General features: G+C 33.4%; 1 protein-coding gene across 5 annotated transcripts in view; it reads right to left on the minus strand.

Annotated features, from left to right (window-relative positions):
- The window catches only part of MSRA (methionine sulfoxide reductase A), a 509,773-nt gene that overhangs the window by 172,665 nt on the left and 313,985 nt on the right, over window positions 1–23,123 (minus strand). For all 5 annotated transcript variants that reach the window (XM_031950908.1, XM_031950909.1, XM_031950912.1 and 2 more), the window contains one exon: window positions 8,619–8,723. In XM_031950908.1, coding sequence (XP_031806768.1) covers window positions 8,619–8,723 — 105 coding nt within the window. The remainder of the gene's footprint in view (window positions 1–8,618; window positions 8,724–23,123) is intronic.

The following is a 23,123-nucleotide window of genomic DNA, read 5'->3' on the forward strand; positions in this document are numbered from 1 at the left end:
CAACTGAATATACCATGTCATAAGAAAAGGTTTGTCTAACCACATGTAACAGGCTTTAGATGAGAACACACTAATACTTTTCAGTGTGCTTGAGCTGCATGCAGGCAGTAGACCATCTGATTAAGAACTCCATTTCCCATGAGTCCCTAGGCCCCTGAAAATGAGTTCAAATGCAGATGAGCTGAGACTTTGAATCCTATGAAACTATTACTGTTTATAGGATTTTCCTCATCACAAGGATATGGAGCAAATGAAAAGAAAGTAGGAAGAAGATGGTGGTTAAGAGCATTCTGTAAAGAAAGGATGATGGTAGAAGTTCTTTTTTGTTGAAGACAGCTAAAATAGGGAGAGAGAAAGAAGAGTGGGTAATGGTTTGTGTTTCCTTCTCCAATTCATTGGAAAGACAAGGAACTGAGGGAATAGGGTTAAGGCAAACAGACATGGCCATGGCTGCACAGCTAACAAGTATCTGTGGCTTGATTTGAACTCGGGAACTTGATTCTTCCTTCCTCCAGGCCCAGCATTGTAGCTGCTAATCACCTACCAGTCCTAGTTCTAATTTGCCTGAGAAGTAAAACACAATGGATAAAATAACCCAACAGAAATGAGAAAAAGAAGAGAACTAAGACCCCTCACCCCAGCCCAATCAATATATTTTTATCATTACAAAACACTTTATTGTCTAACAATAGGGACATATCATCATCAAAGATAACAAGTTAACATCATGACCACAATTCTCATTTACATGGCACTTCATTACAAAGTATGCTTACAAAACATATTATTTAATCTTTGCAAAAACCTAGTAAGGTATGTAAGTAGAAGAACTGCAATCTCCATTTTACAGATGAGTAAATCGAAGTTCTGGGAAATTAAGTGATTTGTTCAAGAACATATATGAAGTAAATGGCAAGGTCAAAACTAACGTTTTCCACCATAGTAGAGTATCATGTTATACAATTTGAGATATTTAGATGACATTTAAACTATATCAATAAGGATCACAAGTAGGCACAGAGTAAGCCAGAAATCATACTAGGAAGATTCATGTTATCTAAAGAGAAAGCATAGAACAGTTAGCTGCCTGAGATTTGGATTCCACCCCAGATGTTTAACTAGATATAAGAGATCACAAACAAGTCCCTTTACCTATTGGATCCTCTTCTCATCAGTAAAGTGGAGATTATAGTAACTGTACCACCTGTTTCACAGAAATGCTTTGAGAAAAGTACTTTGCAAACCTTAAAGCATTATGTAAATGTGAGGAATTATTATCACTATCACGATGGACTCAGTGACCAATGCATTATCCTTTAGAATTTCTAGATTGTGTCATTACTATTTCATCACAATCCAACTACAAATTTTGTCTAGTTTATCCTTTTTTTTAAAAGATTAATTCCAATTGTCCTTTTTACCTCTTTTATTTTTATTTAAATTATTCTGTACTACACTATTTTCCAAAGTATCTGAAGTTCCTCCCAATCTTATGCTTACTCAAGAGATCATCAGACTTTCTTCCTCATCATTGAAAACAACAAGTACTCTGGAACTGATGGAGTCTGATATTTTACTCATAAAAATATTTCAATGTCATATTGCTTTTGTCATATTTCAGTACTGTGGGCACATCAAACTCTTGTTAACATCAGAAATACTAAGATAAGGTGCTAAATAAAGTACATTAGATACTCTGTCCCTTGAAAAAGAACAATCAACAATAAACCAATTATAATCCAGAATAACAGAAATGGTCAGATTTTCTTTTTCTCCCCCTAATTTTCTGGTCCTGAGATTCTTAAATGAAGATGCAACTTCTCTCAGAATACATAATGCTGGTTTGGGGTTGTTTTAGCAATTTATGTGTGTGCAGCTGTTCTTCCCCTATAAGTATACACATCTGCTCATTAGCAATACAATGTAATTTCCAGTGTCTAATTATTTGCAGATGATAGATTCCTCACACACTGTCTAAAAAAAGTGCAGTCCTTCAAAACTAGAGACTAATAAAAATACTCACTAACTAAAAATGTTGGACACCATGAAGTTGAGACATTAATTTGGCAGAGTTTGTTGCCAACTTAATAAGAAAATCACAGAAAGAAAACATATATATTTTAAGTTAGCCTATTGATTTTTCACTGTGGAAGTCATATTGGGCTCTTTTATTTTCTTTGCATTTGGAAAAGTTTTATTATATGAGTATGGAGAAGAAAAACCCTCTTATCTTTTTCTTCTTCCTTTTCTCTATGTCCTTACCCTTCCTTTATCCCACTACTTTATCTTCCTTCCCAATCCAAGGTCACTGATTGTCGCTGGAGAAGTAAAGCAAATTACATTATATAAGACTGATATTCCTGTGGATCCACAATGTCACATGTTAGGTCTCCCTTCACCAATACAAACCTCAGTCTATCCATGCCTTCTTTTCCTGTGTAGACCTAATCCTTGTCCTCCCATAAATCAATAGAAAAACTACTCAGTAATCCTTCCCTATATCCTTTTAATATTTCAAAGATATCCATGAAATATTATAGCTGTCCTGCTTTGCAATTGGTTTACTTCCTTTTCTAAACATTCATTTCTTTATTGGTGATTTTTAAACCATTTCTTATTGTCAAGTCATTGTTGGCAACATGCTTTAGCTTACTCAAACTTACTATATCTCTATTATTGACTTATAGATCCACTTCTGATTTGAATTTTCTGAGATTTTGGTTTTCTTTGGTTTGAGGCACATCACAACACAGGGAAAATACACACACATATACAATACACATATGTGCATGCATGCATACATACACATATGTTTATGTAAACTAAAGTCATTAAAAGAGTTGCTCTATTTCCAAATGCAATTGGGCTTATTTTCTTGTTCAATACTAGGCCTAGAATACTGCTGCTACCTGCAGTTCCTGTCTGAGATAAATGTACCAAAGGACCAATTCACAAAGGATTATAATACAGTTCAGTTTACATAGAAAATGCAACATATATATATATATATATATATATATATATATATATGTATGTATATAGTTCAAATGGTAGGCTGGAGCCAACTTGCAGGAAGCCTTGAATGCCAATCTCAGGAAATGATACTTTATTTGGTTGGCAAAGGGGAGTCACTAAGATTTTGGAGTGGAGGAGCATGATCAGAATAGTTCATGAGGAAATAACTCAGGTGGCAGTTTGAAGGGTAGAATGAGGAAGCAAGAAGAGCAGTCTATTAAAACTTGGTAGCTGCCTTCTCCAAGTCCCTTCTCAAGCACAAAACTTAATTCCCATTCTAGTTCTCTATCGGAAACATTTGTGCTTTAAGGATCCAGTCCTCCCGAAGACTCCAGACCAACAATAAACTGCAGAGGTTAGATCATTACTGCCTGCATTGTCCCTACTACCAAATGGATTACTGCTTATCCTCTACTGCCACTTTACCCATACCTTCATGGATATTTGACTGTACTTACTGCTGAGCCTCTCTCAAGTGCTGAGCCTGCACTCCTGTGAAACTACCTGGCCTCTCAATATTGATCTCTCAGCCCAATCTACTGTTATAACAAACCTTGGTTATAGTAGGATCTTGTAAAGTCTGTGAGTTTCATTTGTTACTTAAAAGGCTTTACTCTGACTTCAACCACTTAAGATGAACTAATATGTTATTAAAAAGTTCACCATTCAGTAGAAAATGGCAAATGTTTTCCCTTTTCTACAAATATGCTGTCCAGAATTCCTGATAATCCAGATCATTTTAAAGGTCACCAGTGAGGAAGTGTCAGAAGATGGATTTGAAATCAAGTTTTCCTGACCCCAAGGCTAGCACTGTATCATTTGGCTTCCTACCACACAGATAAGAAGTGGCAAAATTGGGATTTGTACCCAGACTTTATGGCATTAAATCAATTGTTCTTTCTTTTATATCACCATTACTCCTCATATACATCTTATTTTTCTCTCTCATACTATAAATTGAAGCAAGCACTATATTTTAAAATTCTCTCTTCTGTACATAGTAGGTGCCTGATAAATTATTCTCAAATTTGAACTTCATATATTCAATTACATAGACCCTGTAAATGTCAACTAGCACCTGGATAGCTAAAGGTATCTCTCTGATTTACAGAATGATTCCACATGCTAGCTCCACATGGCATTGTTATCGAACAGAAGAGAATGTTATTAATGCTCTATAACACTTTATTTTTTTAAATTGAAACTTTTTATTTTCAAAACATAAGTATGGATAATGTTCAACATTCACCCTTGCAAAATCTTGAGTTCCAATCTCCCCCTTTCCTTTCACCCCTTCTCCTACATGGCAAGTAACAATATATGTTAAACATGGTAAAAATATATGTAAATAGAATATATGTTATCATATTTATACAATTATCTTGCTGCCCAAGAAAAATCTGATCAAAAAGGAAGAAAAATGAGAAAGAAAATAAAATTTAAGCAAACAACAACAAAAGAAGTGAAAATGCTATGTTGGGATCCACACTCAGTTCACACAGTCTTCTCTCTGGGTGTAAATGGCTCGCTTCATCACAAGATCATTGGAACTGGCCTGAATCATCTCATTGTTGAGAAGAGCCAGATCCATCTGAACTGATCATCATATAATATTGTTGTTTCCGTGTACAATGCTTTTGCTCCTTCACTCCTGGTTTTGCTCATTTTACTTAGCATCAGTTCATGTAAGTCTCTCCAGGCCTCTTTGAAATCATCCTTCTGGTTGTTTCTTACAGAATAATAATACTCCATAACATTCATATACCATAATTTATTCAGTCATTCTCCAATTGATGGGCATCCACTCATTTTCCAGTTTCTAGCCACCACAAAAAGGCTGCCACAAACATTTTGGCACATACAGGTCCCTTTCCCTTCTTTAGTATTTCTTTGGGATATAAACCCAGTAGTAACTGCTCTATTTCTTAGCCAATACCAAATGGTTTTGATGACCGCTACTTTATAATATAGTTTTACATCTGGCACAGCTAGGCCACCTTCACTGGCATTTTTTTTTTCATTAATTCCCTTGAAATTCTTGCCCTTTTGTTTCTTCCACATGACCTTTGTTATTATTTTTTCTAGACTTGTAAAATAATTTCTTGGGAGTTTGATTGGTATGGCACTAACTAAGTAGATTAATTTAGGTAGTATTATTATACTCGGCTACCTATACCCTCTAGTGTTTTTTAAGAGGAATAGGCATTGGTTTTATCAAATGCTTTTTTGGTATCTATTGAGATAATCATATAATTTTTATTAGTTTGGTTATTGATATAGTCAAACATGCTAATAGTCTTCCTAAAATTGAACCAGCCCTACATCCCTGATATAAATCCTACTTGTTCATAGTGTATTATCCCAGGGATGATTTTCTGTAATCTCTTTACTAATATTTTATTTAAGATTTTTGCATCAATATTCATTAGGGAAATTGGTTTACAATTTTATTTCTCTATTTTCACCCTCCCTGGTTTAGGTATCAGCACCATATCTGTGTCATAAAAGGAATTTGGTAAGACTCCTGCTTTCCCTGTTTTTTCAAATAGTTTTAAAATTATTGGAATTAATTGTTCTTTAAATGTTTGGTAGAATTCACATGTAAATCCATCTGGCTCTGGGGATTTTTTCTTAGGCAGTTGATTAATAATTTGTTCTATTTCTTTTTCTAAAATGGGACTATTTAAATAATTTATTTCCTCTTCTATTAGTCTGGGCAATCTATATTTTTGTAGGTATTCCTCCATTTCATTTAGATTCTCAAATTTATTGGGCAAAATAACTCCCAATTATTGCTCTAATTTCCTCTTCATTGGTAGAAAATTCTCCCTTTTCATTTTTGGAACTAATAATTTGATTTTCTTCTTTGCTTTTTCTAATCAAATTAACTAAAGGTTTATCTATTTTGTTAGTTTTTCATAAAACCAACTCAGTTTTATTTATTAATTCAATAGTTTTCTTACTTTCAATTTTATTAATCTCCCCTTTTACTTTCAGGATTTCAAATTCGGCATTTAATTGGAGAGTTTTAATTGTTCTTTTTCTAGTTTTTTTTTAGTTACAAGCCCAATTCACTGATTTTTTCTTTTTCTATTTTATGCAAATAAACATCTAGAGATATAAAATGTCCCCTAAAAACTACTTTGGCTGTATCCCACAAATTCTGGTGTGTTGTTTCATTATTGTCATTCTTTTGGATGAAATTATTTATTGTGTCTATGATTTGTTGTTTCACCCATTCATTCTTTTTTTTTTTTAATAGCTTTTTATTTATAAGATATATGCATGGGTAATTTTTCAGCATTGACAATTGCAAAACACTTTTGTTCCAACTTTTCCCCTCCTTCCTCCCACCCCTTCCCCCAGATGTCAAGTTGACCAATACATGTTAAATATGTTAAAGTATAAATTAAATACAATATATGTATACATGTCCAAACAGTTATTTTGCTGTACAAAAAAAATCGGACTTTGAAATAGCGTACAATTAGCCTGTTTATAAACAAGGAAATCAAAAATGTAGGTGGACAAAAATAGAGGGATTGGGAATTCTATGTAGTGGTTCAAAGTCATCTCCCAGAGTTCTTTCGCTGTCACCCATTCCTTCTTTAGCATTAGAATATTTAGTTTCCAATTAATTTTTGGTCTACTCCTCTGGCCTTTTATTGCATGTAATTTTTATTGTATCATGATCTGAAAAAAGTGCATTTACTATTTCTGCCTTTCTGCATTTGATTTTGAGGTCTTTATACCCTACTATATGGTCAATTTTTGTATAGTTCCATTAACTGCTGAGAAAAAAAAGTGTACTCCTTTCTGTCCCCATTCAATTTTCTTCAAAAGATCTATTATATCTAACTTTTCTAAAATTCTATTTACCTCTTAACTTCTTTCTTATTTATTTTGTGGTTTGATAGTTCTGAGAAATCAAGGTTGAGATCCCCCCACTAGTATAGTTTTGCTGTCTATTTCTTCTTGCAGCTCTCTTAACTTCTTTAGGAATTTGGATCCTATACTACTTGATACACATATGTTTAGTATTGATATTACTTCATTATCTATGGTACTCCCTTTAGCAAGATATAGTTTCCTTCCTTATCACTTTTAATTAGATCAATTTTTACTTTTGCTTGATCTGAGATCAGAATTGCTACCTCTATAATACTTTAATACTGAAATCCTTAAAATAGACCTGTGAACTCATTATTGTAGGTATTCCATCCAACAGTGAAGACCTCAACCTATCTCCTATATGAGAGGATGCTGGAGAAGAAGCTCCAGGTCTGGCATTAAAAGATCTGGATTCAACTCTTAGCTCTTATTAGATATGTGACTGCATGAAAATTACTTTATTGCTCTGGGTGAGTTTGAGTTGACTGGATTTAAAAATGAGTAGTCAAGAAACCTAGCCTAATAATCAAAATAGACAAAAGAGTTCCTATCTTTCCCAGGAGGGAAAGTACCAGGAGGTACTTTATATCAAAAGATATATTCCCTGATCCACTCTCTGTCTGTCTGTCTGTCTCTCTACTCCCTTTTTAAATTAGGGAAAAGTCACACGATTAATAAGTAATTCCCATTACCTCCCTTAACTCTTCAAAATGTAATATGGGTTTTCAGGGACAGGCCACTTCAAACTATCTATCCATCTATGAGTGTATACTTGTGTGTGTGTGTGTGTGTGTGTGTGTGTGTATGTATGTATGTGCATAAACATATATATGTATGTATGTGTATATTATAATGATATCAACCATAAATACCATATGGATAGGACTGTTGTGAAATCGACATTATTAAAGTGATTATCAAATGGGTAGAGATCAGTGAATAGCACATCTGCTATAAAGAAATTTTTAGTTAATAGATTTTCTTATATGAAAACACCACATTAGCAAAGCAGTACTGGCATGGCCTTTAGGCCAGAACAAAAAAAGTCTTGTGTACTGAGTGTTATAATGATATTCACTCACATGGGTGTCTGCTTTTATGCACATAAGAGTTAGAAAAAATTATGATTGCCATTGTTTGCACAGATATAAATTCATTTCTCTATGTAATTTCTTCCTTGGAGGATGCTTGAATGATAAACATCATGGGTTCCACTGTAGTTGTCCCTGAGAACTATGCTTTATGTTTTTTGTTCAATTATTTTCCTTATGCATACACAAAATCTAACAGTTTTTAAAAGATGAAAAAACCTAAACCAAAGAAAATACAGGAAGCATAAATCAGAACAACTTTGGAATGGCTGAAAAAAGGCACTAATTTCATAGACAAAAGCCTGCATTAAGGAAGCATAATGTAATAATCAAAGGTGAATGGATTTTCTACTGTCTCATGTATTTCTCTGTGGGAATTCTCCCACCACAGACAGCTGTAAATGGAGAGGCAGTGGGGAATGTAGACAGTCTAAGTCTGCTTCCATTCTCTTGTCTCTCCTCTTTTTCCCTCTCTCCTTTTTCCTTGTCAATAAATGTCTGCCATCATATTCTTGAACTCCTGTGTGATTTCAAGGTTCATCTCTTCCATGCAGCTCAAACACTAATTATCCCAGCTGTAATTAGTAAGATAATTAAATACTGGCTCACTCATCACTCTACCTTGTGTCGGGTCATGATTCTCCCAGAAGACCTTGAGCAGATCCTCAAAACTGATGTATTCTGGCTGGTACACAACTCGGACAATTTCTACATGGCCAGTTTTCTCTTGAAAGAAAACAGAAAATGCACATCAAAGTTAGTATTTGTTTTTGAAACCAAGAAATAGGAAAAAAACAGGAAAATAATAGTCACAGATGAAAGAAACAATTTCCCCCAAAATGTCTGAAACAGTTTTTGTTGCTGTGTTATTTGGAGATAAAGGTTTTAGTTATTTTCTTATAAGCAATAATTCATATTTACAAACACTTGGTTCTTTTCAAAGTACTTTCAACTCTGTATTTAGGTATGTTTTTAGAATCGGGAAGAACAGGATTCAACTCCTCCCTCAGATGTTTACTAGCTATGTGATCTTAAGCATGTAACTTAATCCTCTAAGCCTCAGTTTCCTTATTTATAAAATGGGCATATCACCAGGGCAAAGCCTTGTGAGGCTCAAATGAAAATAAATGTAAAGCTTTATAAACCTCAAGTACTTCATAAATATGAGTCACTGCAATTATTATTTCCTCACAATAACCCTATGACATAGATAATATAAATATTTTCTGTCCCCTTCTCCTCCTGTCTTTTTTTCTCTCCCTTCTCTGTTGTCTATCTCTCTCACTACTCCCTTTTTAAATTAGGGGAAAGTCATATGATTAATAAGTGGCAGAATTTAAATATGAAATAAAATCTTCTGATTCTAAAACCAGTGATCTTTCCATGACATCACTTGTTCTTTTCTGAGACTTCAAGTGGAAGACTGTGAAATTACAGTGACCTTATTATGTTCTATCAAAAATAAACAAACAAAAAAAAATACACACATAAAACAAACAAAAAATCCCTAAGTCAAAACCTGATTTCCAACCAAACTATAGAATTGTAAGTGAAATCTTTAACAGAGTTCTTGAAACACAGAAAAACAAAACAAAACAAAAAAAACTAACAAACAGAAAAAAAATTTTTAAGTGAATGGAAGTGCTGTGTCCTGAATACTACAAGTTCAGCTGCACTACTAAGAGAGATGACATTGAACATACAGCCTTTAAAAAACAGACTTATAGTTCAATCACATTAGATAAATTAGTTAACAGAGGGACATATTTGCTATGCTGTTAACACTGTTGCAAGGGTTGGGTTCAAATACCCATTGGGGCAGTAAGTGTTTTCTTCACCTAATTTGTCTCTGTGGTAAACAACTAGTGTTGCTAATTTCTTTTTTTTTCCCCTGCAATTGTCATCAGCTGGCCCATTCTCAAAGTCTGTCCCAAGAGGGATACTCCTTGGATCAGAAAGCCAGATGTTTGCTTCAAAGACTTTACACTTCTGGAATTCACTTTTTCACTATCTTCTTCAGTACAGTGGTTTTATAACCTGGTATGAAACAACTTATACCTGTATCCTCTTGGCTGGTTATGTTGTCTCTATATTTTAAAAGTTCATCTTTCATCTTTTATCTGCCATCAAAGAAGACTTTAAAGATTTTTAGGGATGGAGCATAAGAGAACCAAGAACATAGATTCAGGATTTTTATGTAGCCAGTTCATTCTTTTTAAAAAATGTATTTATATATTACATTCAAGTAAATTTACATAGAGGACACTTTATGCTTTGAATCTGAATCTGAATTTTTTCGTGTTTTTTTTTAATTACATAACAATACAAATATTCAACTTAGCATTTCTAGAACTGTCAAATAAAGGTTAACAACTAGGAACTAGATGACACAGTGTAGAGAGATCTGGGTATGGAGTCAAGAAGACCTAAAATCAAATAAAGCCTCAGACCCTACCTTAGCTATGTGACCCAGAGCTATTCACTTAACGTTGTTTGCCTGAGTTTCCTCATCTATAAAATGAACTAGAGAAGGAAAAGGCAAACCATCCCAGTATCTTTACCAAGAAAAGCTCAAATGAGATCATGGAGAGGACATAACTGAAATGACTGAACAACAACAACAAGAAAAGGGATAACAATTAAAAACATGAAGACAGAACTGCGGAAAAAACTATGCTATTTGTATCATTATTATTTATTCAGAGGTAAATATAGTTCTACTACCAACACACACAAAGGAAATATATGAATACAACTACAAAACATTCTTTACAAAAATAAAGATGAGCCTTAATTAGTGAAAAGATGTAATTTGTTCTTGGTTAAGCCATGCCAGTGTAATAAAATAACAATACTCCAAAAACTAATTTATTAAACATGAGTTTTATCATTGTTCTTATTATCAGGTATAATTTATTAAAAGTATAAATCAAAAAACTAAATGCATGTCTAAGAGATTTCCTTCCTTTAAGTGAAAAGGGAATGAATGAGAAAGTTACCATTTTAATTTTGTTTTTGTTTAGATATTACAGTTGTGTCCAGCTCTTCATGACTCCATTTGGGATGTTTTCAGCAAAGACACTGGAGTAATTTACCTTCTCCAGTTCATTTTATAGATAAGCAAACTGAGGTATAAAGGGTTAAATGACTTGCCCAGGGTCACTTGGCTAGTAAGTCTAAGGTCACATTTGTGCTGGGGGGGGGAATGTCTTTTTCCTGACTCTAGGCCCAGCATTCCATGCACTATGGCGCCACCTCGCTGTGCCACTTTGAACTTATTTCTTCATTACCATTATCATAAATATCATCGTGGGCAACAAGTAGCGTGTATTTGTAGGAGGAGCATCGGCTGCCAGTTCATGATGTACCTTTCTAGCCACCAGGTTAGGTCTTGTCATTTGGGAGGTGCCGAATTTCTGTACCTTACATTGTTTTGTTGTATAGTTTCTACTATTCCTTTCGTGATATGCACTGCTAACCAAATTCTGATTCTGTAAGGGCAACGCTTCCTTAATTTAGGATGGTTAATGATACACTTCTGAATCGCTATCATAAACCTTTCGGTTTCCATAAACAAATCCATATGACTCAGCTATTTCTTTGAAATTTCTTTATTGAGATGTTATTAGTTGATTTCATGCAGATGTTACCTATAGAAGGCCTTTGCCTTCTCTCTTTTGGGGTATTGGCGATTTCACACATTCAAACCCAGAGGTAAACCACTGTCAGTTACATCTGACAAATACAATGGTGCAATTCTGTTATCAGCTCTTATTATTGCTCAGTGAAGTAATGACTACTTGATCCAAAAATATTTCTGTTTGTTTTGGCCTGTTTAACATGTGCTCTTCATATTCATACTTTGGGGTGAAGAAGTTTTAATATTTTAAATACTCCTTAGGATAACAAGCACTATGTTTGCTAATGTTGAAACATGATTTTGTATAGATATTTTCCAAACCATTAGTGGTCCATTTTATAATCCTAAAAGTGTACAATTTTTAGGACAGTTTTGGAAGTAATACTTGGAATTGATTATTCTTTTTAAAAGCAGTAGTAAATGGAAACTTCATAGTTTCAAGTACAATATACTTTTATATGCTCTGATATATATGTAGAAATGCTAAAAGTTTCTTGTGTTTAAGTTTGAAATAAAACATTTTTTAAAGTCTGATTATGTGTAGGTGTTAATTGTTTTAAATCTGTTCTTCTCATTTGTCATTACTATTATTGTCCATTATCAGTTACTACTAAGTTTGCTCTATAGCATTATTTTTATCACAATCAATGTTTTTTCATAATTAATTGTTAAAGTATAGAGTGCTCTTTTACAGAAGGATGGAAAATTCATGATTCTCTGCATTACGGACCTCACACATACATATAATTTATAGTCTGGGTCTGGCCATATGAATTAAGGTATCATCAATACCTAGTGATAGCAGACCCCCTAATTTCATGGGAAGGAAAGGGAAAAAGCAGTCTTTAAAGTGAATTTAGAAAACTTTATGCAATAAAGTGATGGCAAATGTTACCTAGAAAATGATATAAATCAGGAGTCTGTGATAACTATAATGCAAAGATTTAGCTATACTATTTAGAAATGTTTTCCTCTATTGGATATTAAATTGAGCAAATTTATAGGTATAATTAGAGACTGATTTTAAAAAATCTTTGTACAGATAACACATTCAGAAAGGCTTAAAAGCAGCTTAGTCAAAGTCTTTTATAGCTGCTACCCTTAAAACTCAAGATCTCTCTGCATTGATAAACAGTGAAGTGATGCCTCTGTCAAATTCACCTTTATGTTTCTTTACTTTATTTCTCCAAAGCAGAGCAACCTGTATAAAACTACACAGTGTAAATGATCAAAGGGATTAAGGGCCTATGAACAACTCACAGTAATCCTCACATTTTATAGGAACGAACCAGTGTCCTAGGCTAATCTGATTTCTGAGATCAATCTGCAAACACTGTCTTATGCTTCACTGAGATAAGGACCAGACTTTAAAACTATTATGAGCTTTGATCACACATGCTGTGCAAATGACATGAATTGATGTGATGTGCAAATGTGCTTGTTAAAGAGTCAAAGCAGCATAATATGTGTTTTAGCATGTGGATGAAAAATGCCCTTAAAAGGAAAGATGTTAAAAGAAATGTTGGGTTGCATTTTGGTGGGAATTTTTCTTTTCTCCATAGGCTAACCCTAAATGCTCAGTGGGAAACAAAAGCAAGAGGACAGATTCTGAACAACCATTTGAGATCTTATAAAATTTTCTGAAAGAAAACATAAGGTTTGGTCCATGTGTTAAAACACTGGGGATTCTGGACTAGAATCTACACAGAAGGTAAGTTCCACATGGAACCATGTACCTTCATAAAGCAAATCAAGGTCAGCTAGCCAACTGACAGCAAGGCATGTTCATAATTTTCTGCACATGAGTAGTCAGGTGCTCAAGTGTACTATATTTAGCCTGGTTGGTTTATGACTGCAATGGTAGCAAATATGTATATCCAGTGATCATGCTAACACCTAACATTGGGATCATGTTTCACAGTCCAGTTCAGCACTTCTTTCTATTCTAATAGATTAATGTGTTTGTGCCCCCCCACAAATTCCTATTTTATCACTTACTCTGGCCTGTTTACTGATTAAAGAGGAACAGAGATTGCTCTGTTGACACTTTTCCAATTTCCATTCTAATCACCTGCTCAATGAATTACCACTTTTGGAATGACCCTGATGGTCCCTGATGGGTCATGACATCAAAAAGATAAAATAAAAGTATATATATATGTACACATATACAATATATCATCATATATTTATGCATATACCACACACATATTTATACACACATCTGTGCACATCTATATCTATATATATATATGCATATATACATACACACTATATATATATATATGTATCATATGTATAAATATGAATAGACACACATAAAAGTGAAATCTCTATTAACCTTCAACAATGATATTTCCTCCTGGGTCCATAGTGTGTGTGTGTGTGTGTGTGTGTGTGTGTGTGTGTAGGAGAGAGAGAGAGACAGAGACAGAGACAGAGAAGGAGTGATGAGGGAGGAAGGGAAGGAGAGAAGAATGGTCCAATATTAAAGGCTTATCATGAGAAGGTTGGATAATAAGCTATTTTTTTTTGTTTGTTTTTTACCACATCAGCTCATCCAAGGCATTCAATAAGGTGTGGAAGATTTGTGATCTATGTCATTGGAAGGAATGCCCTCACAGATAAAATTCAAAAGTATTTAAGTTCCACTATATTTTCATATTTCATTGAAAGTTCCAAAAAAAGGAAAAAAAAGTTCCAGAGGTCATATCATGAACTTAGCTAAAAATTATTTTTTCATCACAATATAAAGTCTAAGTCCAGAGCAGCTGGAAAGAACAGTGGACTAGGAGCTATCACTAGAGGAGATACAACCCCTCTTTGCTCCCCAAACACTGCTATGATGCTCAGCAAGTCACCAGTCATTTAACTCTCTGAATTTGAATGAATTTATCTGTACAATGAGTGGAATAGGACCTGATTATCTTCAGGGTCTCTTCTAGTTCAAAATTTCTGTGATTATGTCATTGTACAAAAAGGTGGTGAACTAGCAAGCTTTTGTGATAGGGCAGAGTATAGTATTCTTTCCCGCAATTCCAAATATGGGAGTGTGGCCTATATGAGTGGAGTAAAGAAGTATCTGTCACTTCAAACTAAAATATCTTTGTTTAAGTTTTTAAAGTTTAGTTGTGCCATTTAAGGTTAAATTTTGGAGGTAGGGGAAGGCTTTGACAATCTTATTTTAAAGTAATAATTATCTACTTAGAAAATTACCATAACTAAAAAAGAAACAAAGAAGGAAAGATTTTTAAAAAGAAAAAGTTTTAATATAAATACATTAAATTAAAAGTTAAAAGGAAACCGTCTAAAACCTGAAAAGATAGGGTAAAACCTGAAGCTAATAATTTTTTAACTTCCTGAGACAAAGAATTTCTGCTTTCCTTTTCTTATTTTATATTTCATTTACATTAATAATTTTATTTTAAAAAATTTAAATTTAGTAACTACATATAAAAACAAATATTTAAAAATTTTAAAACTAATGAAAGTATAAACTCTATTCCTTATAATTTATCATCTAAAATATGTATATTGATATTAATAAGGTACTAAAAATAAATATCCTCATTGTTTCCACTGCTAACTTTTCAATATTTTCTTTCATAAATTAAAAAAAAAATTCTATCATTGGGATTTCATTTACATAGTTGTAATTAATATGAATAGTTTTTTGGCTTTTATGTCTTCATCATGCTTTTGTTTATATACCTCTTTTTTATTCTTCATATTTGACATTTCTTATAGTATAATGATATTCAATTACATTCAGAGATCACAAGTTATTGAACTACTTTACAAAAGGAAAGTTTGTTTTATGAGATCAAGGGCACTTTCATTTCTTCTTTGTAGCCTCAGCACCTGGCTCAGTGCCTGGCACAGAGGAGACAAAATCAAGGTCTGCCGATTGTTATTTATTAATTATTTAAATAATAAATAAACCATTATTAATAACATAATGTTATATATTATATTTTATTATTAATACTATACCTATATTAAATAATATATTATTATATAATTAGATAAATAATAATTAAGTTAATGATTTTCTTGATACATTCACAATTTCCATCCTGGCCATAGTAGCATTTTTCCAATTGTTGGGTTGTGGGATTTTTTTTTAATTTTGAATAATTCTATCATAAATATCTTTGTACAAGTAAATTTATCCCCATTCCTCCTTTTCATAATATCATCAGGATATGATGCTTGGGTCAAAAGGTATATTTTTGTAGCTCTAACTGTACATGGCCATATTGCTTTCCAAAAGATTGCATCAATTGAAAGAGGGCTACCCCTGGGGACAGCTAGGTGGGGCAGTGGATACAGCACCAGCCCTGAAGTCAGGAGACTCTGAGTTCAAATCTGACCTCAGACCCTTAAAACTTCCTAGCTGTGTGACCCTGAGCAAGTCACTTAATCCCAATTGCGAAAAAGGGAAGGAAAGGAAGGAAAGGAAGGAAAGGAAGGAAAGGAAGGAAAGGAAGGAAAGGAAGGAAAGGAAGGAAAGGAAGGAAAGGAAGGAAAGGAAGGAAAGGAAGGAAAGGAAGGAAAGGAAGGAAAGGAAGGAAAGGAAGGAAGGAAGGGGGCTACCTCTGATTATCAGAAGACCTGGATTCAAATTTCACCACCAATATAATCTATATGACCCTAGGTAAAATCACTTATCTTACTCAGACTCATTTTCCTCATATGTATGAGACGGCTGGACTCGATGGCCTGTAAGGTACCTGCCAGCTGATTCTGTAGTCCTGTGATCCTAATTGAGAGTTCCATTGATAGTGTAATATGACAATGTCAATTTCTTCACAGCACCACTAGTATTGAATTTAATTGTATCATTTTAACTATCTTTGCAAATTTAATGGGAAAAGATGATATATCATAATTGTTTTAATTTATATTTTTCTGATAATTAGAGGATTTGGACAGTTTTTCAGGTCATTATGAACAATGTGATTTGTTCATCTTCTTTTGAGAACTGCTTGTTCATATCCTTTTGGTTCACTTCATTCTATTAAAAATGTTATAAGTCATAGATTTACATGGTTATGGAGTCCTAGAGAAAATGAGGAAGCTTTCTGGTTGAAGAAGTTTTGCACTTACCTCTCAATGACACATTCTGGGTTATACTATCAGAGTCATGACATTTCTTAACTCAAGTAATTGCCTTCATTGAACCCAATGAGCCATACATTTCCACAAGCCTAGTTAGGGGTTATCAATATTAATCTGATCAACACTATCAGTATCTTCCCTGAATTGCAAGGAGAGAGGATAATATTTGCATCAACTTATGTCATCTACTGGTCTGAAGCTTTGATTATCAAAGCCCACTACAAAATACAACTTCACAGTTTTCTCTCAACATAGATAGATAGAAGGGACCCAGAAATCATAGAATCCAATCTTGTCATTTTGTCAGTTAGAAAACTGAGGTCTGGAGAGGTAAGTGACATAGTAATAGCACTTGATTCAAACTCAAGTCTTTTGACTTCAGATCTCATTGTTCTAAGTTAGCATAGCTACATCAAGATTCTTCTGAACCTCATCACTTCAATGGGTCCTTGGTGTCACTGACAAAAATGAATTTAAGGCAGTAGAAATAAGAAAAATGGGTAAAGGAGACACTTTGACTCTGAAATTGTACTGTAATATATAAGGTTGACTGTGAAGACAATGCTGCTTTTTAGTCTTTAAGGATTTTTGAATGGGTGATTGTGATTAATTAGGCACTTAATATGATCTTTTCCTCTTACCTCTGCACACCCTGATTTTATTTTATGAAGTTTGTTCCATAAGGAACTGTTGATGGAAGAACAGGGAAAATGGAAAAATGAGGCAAGAGTTAACTTTAACTGTTTGTTGATAGCTATAAGACCCAGGAAGTTTACTTTTTAATAGGTGTGAATATATGCTTATCTGACAGTAGTGTTAATGATTATATGGTAGGAAGAATACCAGTTGGAAGACGGGAGAAACCTTGTTTCAAATCTTGCCTGTGACACTCAGTGTGTGAATGTGGATAAGTCACTATCTGTCTCTGAGACTATTTTCTCATCCATAAAATGTGTATTATATATTCAATATCCAACTCAAGGTTATTGCAAGGATCAAAATAAGTTAATATATATTATGTACACATTATATATATATAATATGCTTTTATATAGCACTTTGTAAATCTTAAAGTGTTTTATAAATGTTAGCTATTATTTATAATTAAAATCAAGCAGTACAAGTTATTGTAAAATTGCTTTTATAGTAGGGTTGATAATACATACTAGAGAGCTAACAAAGAAAAAGAGAAAAAGAATAATTTAATTGTGTAAAAGCAGTGTTAACTACCTCATTTGGGTGTACAAATTACTAATTCACTTTAAGATACAGTCTCTAGGAGCTCATTGTATATAAAAAGAACTTTTTCATTCTAAAACTGTTTTAATAAGTAATGACTATAATAGTATGCAAAAAAATAATAATGGGCAAATCCACATACATGAAGATGACATGCCTGTTCAGCCATTAGCATGGCATGTGAAATAACAAATTTAAAGCACTTTGTAAACTTTGAAGTACTATATTATTGCTAGCTATTTATTGTTGTTGTTATTGAGACAAGACAATGTGAGGACTCTAGAAAAAATAATGAGAGTGACTGACTTTATGCAACTCTGCCTTACCTGAATTCAATTCATACACAAGTCAAGACATCACCCCATGCTGCCATTGGTTCTCATCGAAAACAAGGACAAACAATAACTTGTAGTTTGTTATTAACTTTAGTGATATCTGTGCTAATCTACTTAAATTCTTTGTGCACAGTTTTATTGCTTTTGTTGTTCATTTGTTTCAATCCTGTCTGACTCTTCATGATTCCTTTTGAGAGTTTTGGGTTTTTTTTGGCAAAAATACTGGAGTAGTTTGCTATTTCTTATACTGCTAAATTTACAGATGAGGAAACTAAATGGGGTTCACAGAGCCAGAACGTATAAGAGGTCACATTTGAGCTCAGTTCCTCCTGACTCTTGCCTATCAATCTACCCAGTGAGCCACCAAGCTGTCATACAAGGATATGCATATGTTCAAGACATGATTGACAACAGTACTGAATGTACTCTCTGGTCATAGAGGAATATCATCACTAGATCCAGATAAAAATGATGGCACCAAGTTCTGTTCTGGTTGGGAAGTTACTTGCAAGGAAGGGTTTGGGAAAGGCTAGAAGGAATCAGGGAGGATTAATGAAAAATACAAATAAGTGCATAAAGTTGGGATGTTACCAAGTCCACGCTAAGTACATAAGAGAGAAAAGTGGAATACCAGTGTAAAATTTAAGAGAAAAATTTTAAAATATCGGTCAATTTGTAGGCAATGGCCAAACAACCATGGGAGATATATAAGAGTTGCTGGGGAGTCTGCAGTCTCAAATTGCCCTAGAATTTCTAGGAGCTATCTTCTTTACAAAAAAGGCCCTTTCAACATTCAGGGCTGACAGGCCTTGCCTGACATTGACACCGACTCAAAGAAGCTACTAAAGGAATCTTTTCACTAGTTTTTAACAGAACAAGTATGAACTTGGGTTACACTAGGCTTTTAATACTAGGTTAGTTTGGGGACATTGGGAGGTCAAGGCAGTAGAAGGAGGACTAGACTGGGGATCCTTATAATGCAACGTTGGCTTTTGCCACTATGTAATCTTAGACAAAAACACACTAGTCCTTACTTTTCCAATCTCTAAAAGAGGGGTTAAAACTATATGGTTTCTTAGGTACTTTCCATCTCCATCACTCTAGGTTTTCATCTTTCATCATAACAAGAAGCTATCAAAAAAACAAAACAAAACAAAAAAAAAACAAAACAAGGAGCTATCTTAAAACAGGATACTGTTGTTAAAGGTCAGAAATGTATAATTATTTATATTCAGATATAACAAAGGTGTTTGTTACATTTTCCAAGAGCGTTTGTAAGCATGTAGAAGAGAAACACTAGTAGCCATATTGCTTATGTTAGCAATGCTAATAACCAACAATACTATTAACTAACATATTAGCAAAATACAAATTAATTTAAGACAGTTTTTAGAAACATGTACAGAAAAGGTATAACATATGGGTCTAATAGCATATATGATGAAACTAAACCTCAAAGAAGTTATGAGAATTGGATAAGCAGAATTGCAAACCAGACAATTTCATCATAGATACGTGTCTCTGACTCCCAAGTATGGTGTGCTCTTTTCAGTATATCACACAGCTCCTTACTTTATACACTACATATTAGAAAACTAATATAGTTTGTTTTTATTGAGAAAAACAAACATTAAAAAATTACATTGACAGTAGTGTCCTTAAGAACTCAGTTGGAGACATTTTGTTTAATATTCCTCTGCCCTCCAAAAAAAAATATTTTGAGATTGAAAAAAGGGGGAAGGGGAACAAACAAAGAATAAAAGCCATACTGAAATCTGCTCTTACTAATGCCCAAGCTGATTACACAGATTTCCAGTAGAGCTACTTGAATTCATCTGAAGATAATGATAATTGCCCATTCATTTTAAACAGAAACAGCATTACAGTTATTGATTTTTAAAGTCTGTGGGTGGCACTGGTATATTCTATTGACTTACATTATGTACTATTTGCAAATATCCCATATAAAACTGACTTGTAAGACTATCAAAGAAACACTGTCTTTCCTTATTTGGTGATCTCAAAATCTTTAGAAATAAGTCATAATTTCATTTTGACTTAAATATATATTTGATAAGAATGAATCTAGAAATCAAGACTTTAAAATTTTAATCTCTTAGAATTATAATGACATGCTATTTGGACTGGGCATATTCCAAACTATGGCCTTTATAATGTTAAATTAGATTTTAACACATATATACATCAGTGGAATTGCAACCATATTTTCTTTCATAATTGCAAATGGCAATCTAGCCATATCTTCTCATCCTTTTCAATTCTTATAGTCTTCCATAGATAATCCACATAAATCCATATAACACAATGTCAGAGGTCTTCTTCATCCCTGTCTTTTAATATTTTGTTTGTATCAATAAAGCACTGAGAGAAACATCAAAACAAGTCAAAAATTCAATGGAAAAAAATCCATCAATTTTTTGATTGTGTATGTTGATGAGGGGTGGGAAAGGACATAAAACAAGAACTCAGTTGACTTAATTTTTTTATTTATGAACCATTTGTAGTATGACATAGTTATAACTTTGGGACTATCTACGTGATTCCAAAAAACTAGCAAATTCACTCAAAAAAGAAGTCAATTCAGGAAGCCATCGGGCTGAACTAGTGTTCTAATTTAATGAAAATGGTTGACCAATTTACCCCATGGAGAGATAACTACTGTTTCATTTTTCTACTTGGAAAGAGGCTGTGGTAGAGTTTCCCTATCAGAAGTATTATAAGGAATAAAATCTATAAAGCACTTTCAGATTTGAATAGGCTGCCGTGAATGAAGATATTTTAATATCGTCTAGAACTTTTCATCTACACATAGACAATGAAAATTTGAGTTCATTTCTAATTCAGTCCAGACTATGAAACTGGCTTGTGTATCTATTTCTTAGATTCACCTTAAAAGCCAAATAGATTTAATTTTCTAGGCATTTCTAAGACTAATTTGCAAATTTTATACACTGATATACCTGATTATTAAATGAATTTTCAAGTGATTTGTAGATTTTAATACTCAGAACACTTCAGGTAAGTACATTTTATGATAGCTACTTTGAAAATTAGGAAAAGGAACTTCTATTTCAAGCTCCTGAGATGAAATCAGTTTATTTTATGTTCAATTTTTGTACTAAATTTAGATGCTCTGGCTTTTTAAAATCTTTCTGTATCTCATATCAGTTGTAAGAGGTTGACAGAAAATCAGTTAGGGAAAAGAATAATAATTAAAATAAATATTACATGAAGATTTTTGTCAAACATAAGAGAAGAGGTCACTCAAAAAAATTAATATGTAGAGATGATAAAGCATACATATTTCCTGTGAAAGGTGAAAGCCATACAAAAAATTGCCATTCATTCTAGGGACATGTATTATTTTTGTTCCTTTTTTCTTTTCCTCTTTCTTCTCTTGTTAAATCCTCTTCCAAGAAAAGAGAACAAAGGACTGAAGATATAACTGAGCAGAGATAAAAATGCGAGCAAGAAATTACCAAAGAAGAAAGGAATGATGGTAATGGGCAAGGAATGCTCAATTTGGAGTCAACAGACCTGAGTTCAAATTTACCAACCTGTGTGATCTTAGGTGTCACTTAATTTTAATCACTTTTCTTCCCTTCCCTTCCACATCTATAAAATGAGAATTATATTATATCTATTTTTTAGTAAAACTTTTCTTTTTCTTTGTGGGAAGAGAGTAGGAATGAAAAAAAAAATTAAGCTTATTAATTAAAAAAAAATTTTTTTAATAAAATGAGGTTAGACCAGATGGCCTCTAAAGTTCCTTCCAGCTTTATAATCTATAATCTCACATAAAAAAGAAATGGCAGAAGGCTTTATAGTAATGATCACAGGACTATAAAATTAGAGCTTGAAGGGACCTTATGTGGTTATCTTGTCCAATCTCCTCAGATTCTTGATAAGATTTACTCAAAGTTACACAGATATCAAATAAAAATCCTAGGACCATTCCCTGATGATTTAGAAAGCCACAAATGAATATATAGGGGCTGCATTATATTTTTGTTTATTTTGTTAAACATTTTCCAATTATATTTTTCATCTAGTTCAGGGATACTGGGGAGTTTTTGGTGTGGCACAATCCTCATAGCCCAGGAATGGCAAGTGGCAGTTGGGAGAGGGCAAAGTGACAATCTCAAATGCTCAAATAAAAGACTCCAGGGATCTACAGTGAGGCTAAATACTGAGCAAAAAGAAGAGAAATAAGACTAGTAAGAGTTAAAAATGTGAAAAGAAAGATACCCATATCTTTGGGTTTAAATTTGCACTTTAAAGCTTTTTAAATCTTTAACAAATGACAGTTATTATTTTAGAGCATAACCTGATTTTGGTGATTGTTTAGAAATCTGCTAACATTTTAGCAAAGAGACATAGACTTTTATGATTATTCAGCCTCATCACAGATCTCCAAAGTGAGCTTGAGCACAGAGGCTTCATCTTGAATGGAAGGAAAAGCCAAGTTCCAGGAAGCCAGAAGCACAATGTGTAAAAATATCATTCTAATGTCACCTGGTGGCCACTGTCACTCTGGTACTGAGTCACCCTGGATCATAGAGACACGGTCAAATTAAGGCTGAGAGGGACAAACCAAAAACAGAAGCTGAATCTTTCAGATAGTTCCTTAACTCCTCCATGGTTTTCTCATTTATAATATAGCATTTTAATAGAATCAAAGAATCTCAGATACTGCCTAGTCCAACTCATAGTAGGAGCAATAATCCCCTCTGTATCATCTTGGACAATTGACCTTTGCTGCAAGATTTC

The sequence above is a fragment of the Sarcophilus harrisii genome, chromosome 2, assembly GCF_902635505.1.
Source record: "Sarcophilus harrisii chromosome 2, mSarHar1.11, whole genome shotgun sequence".
Lineage (NCBI taxonomy): Eukaryota > Metazoa > Chordata > Mammalia > Dasyuromorphia > Dasyuridae > Sarcophilus > Sarcophilus harrisii.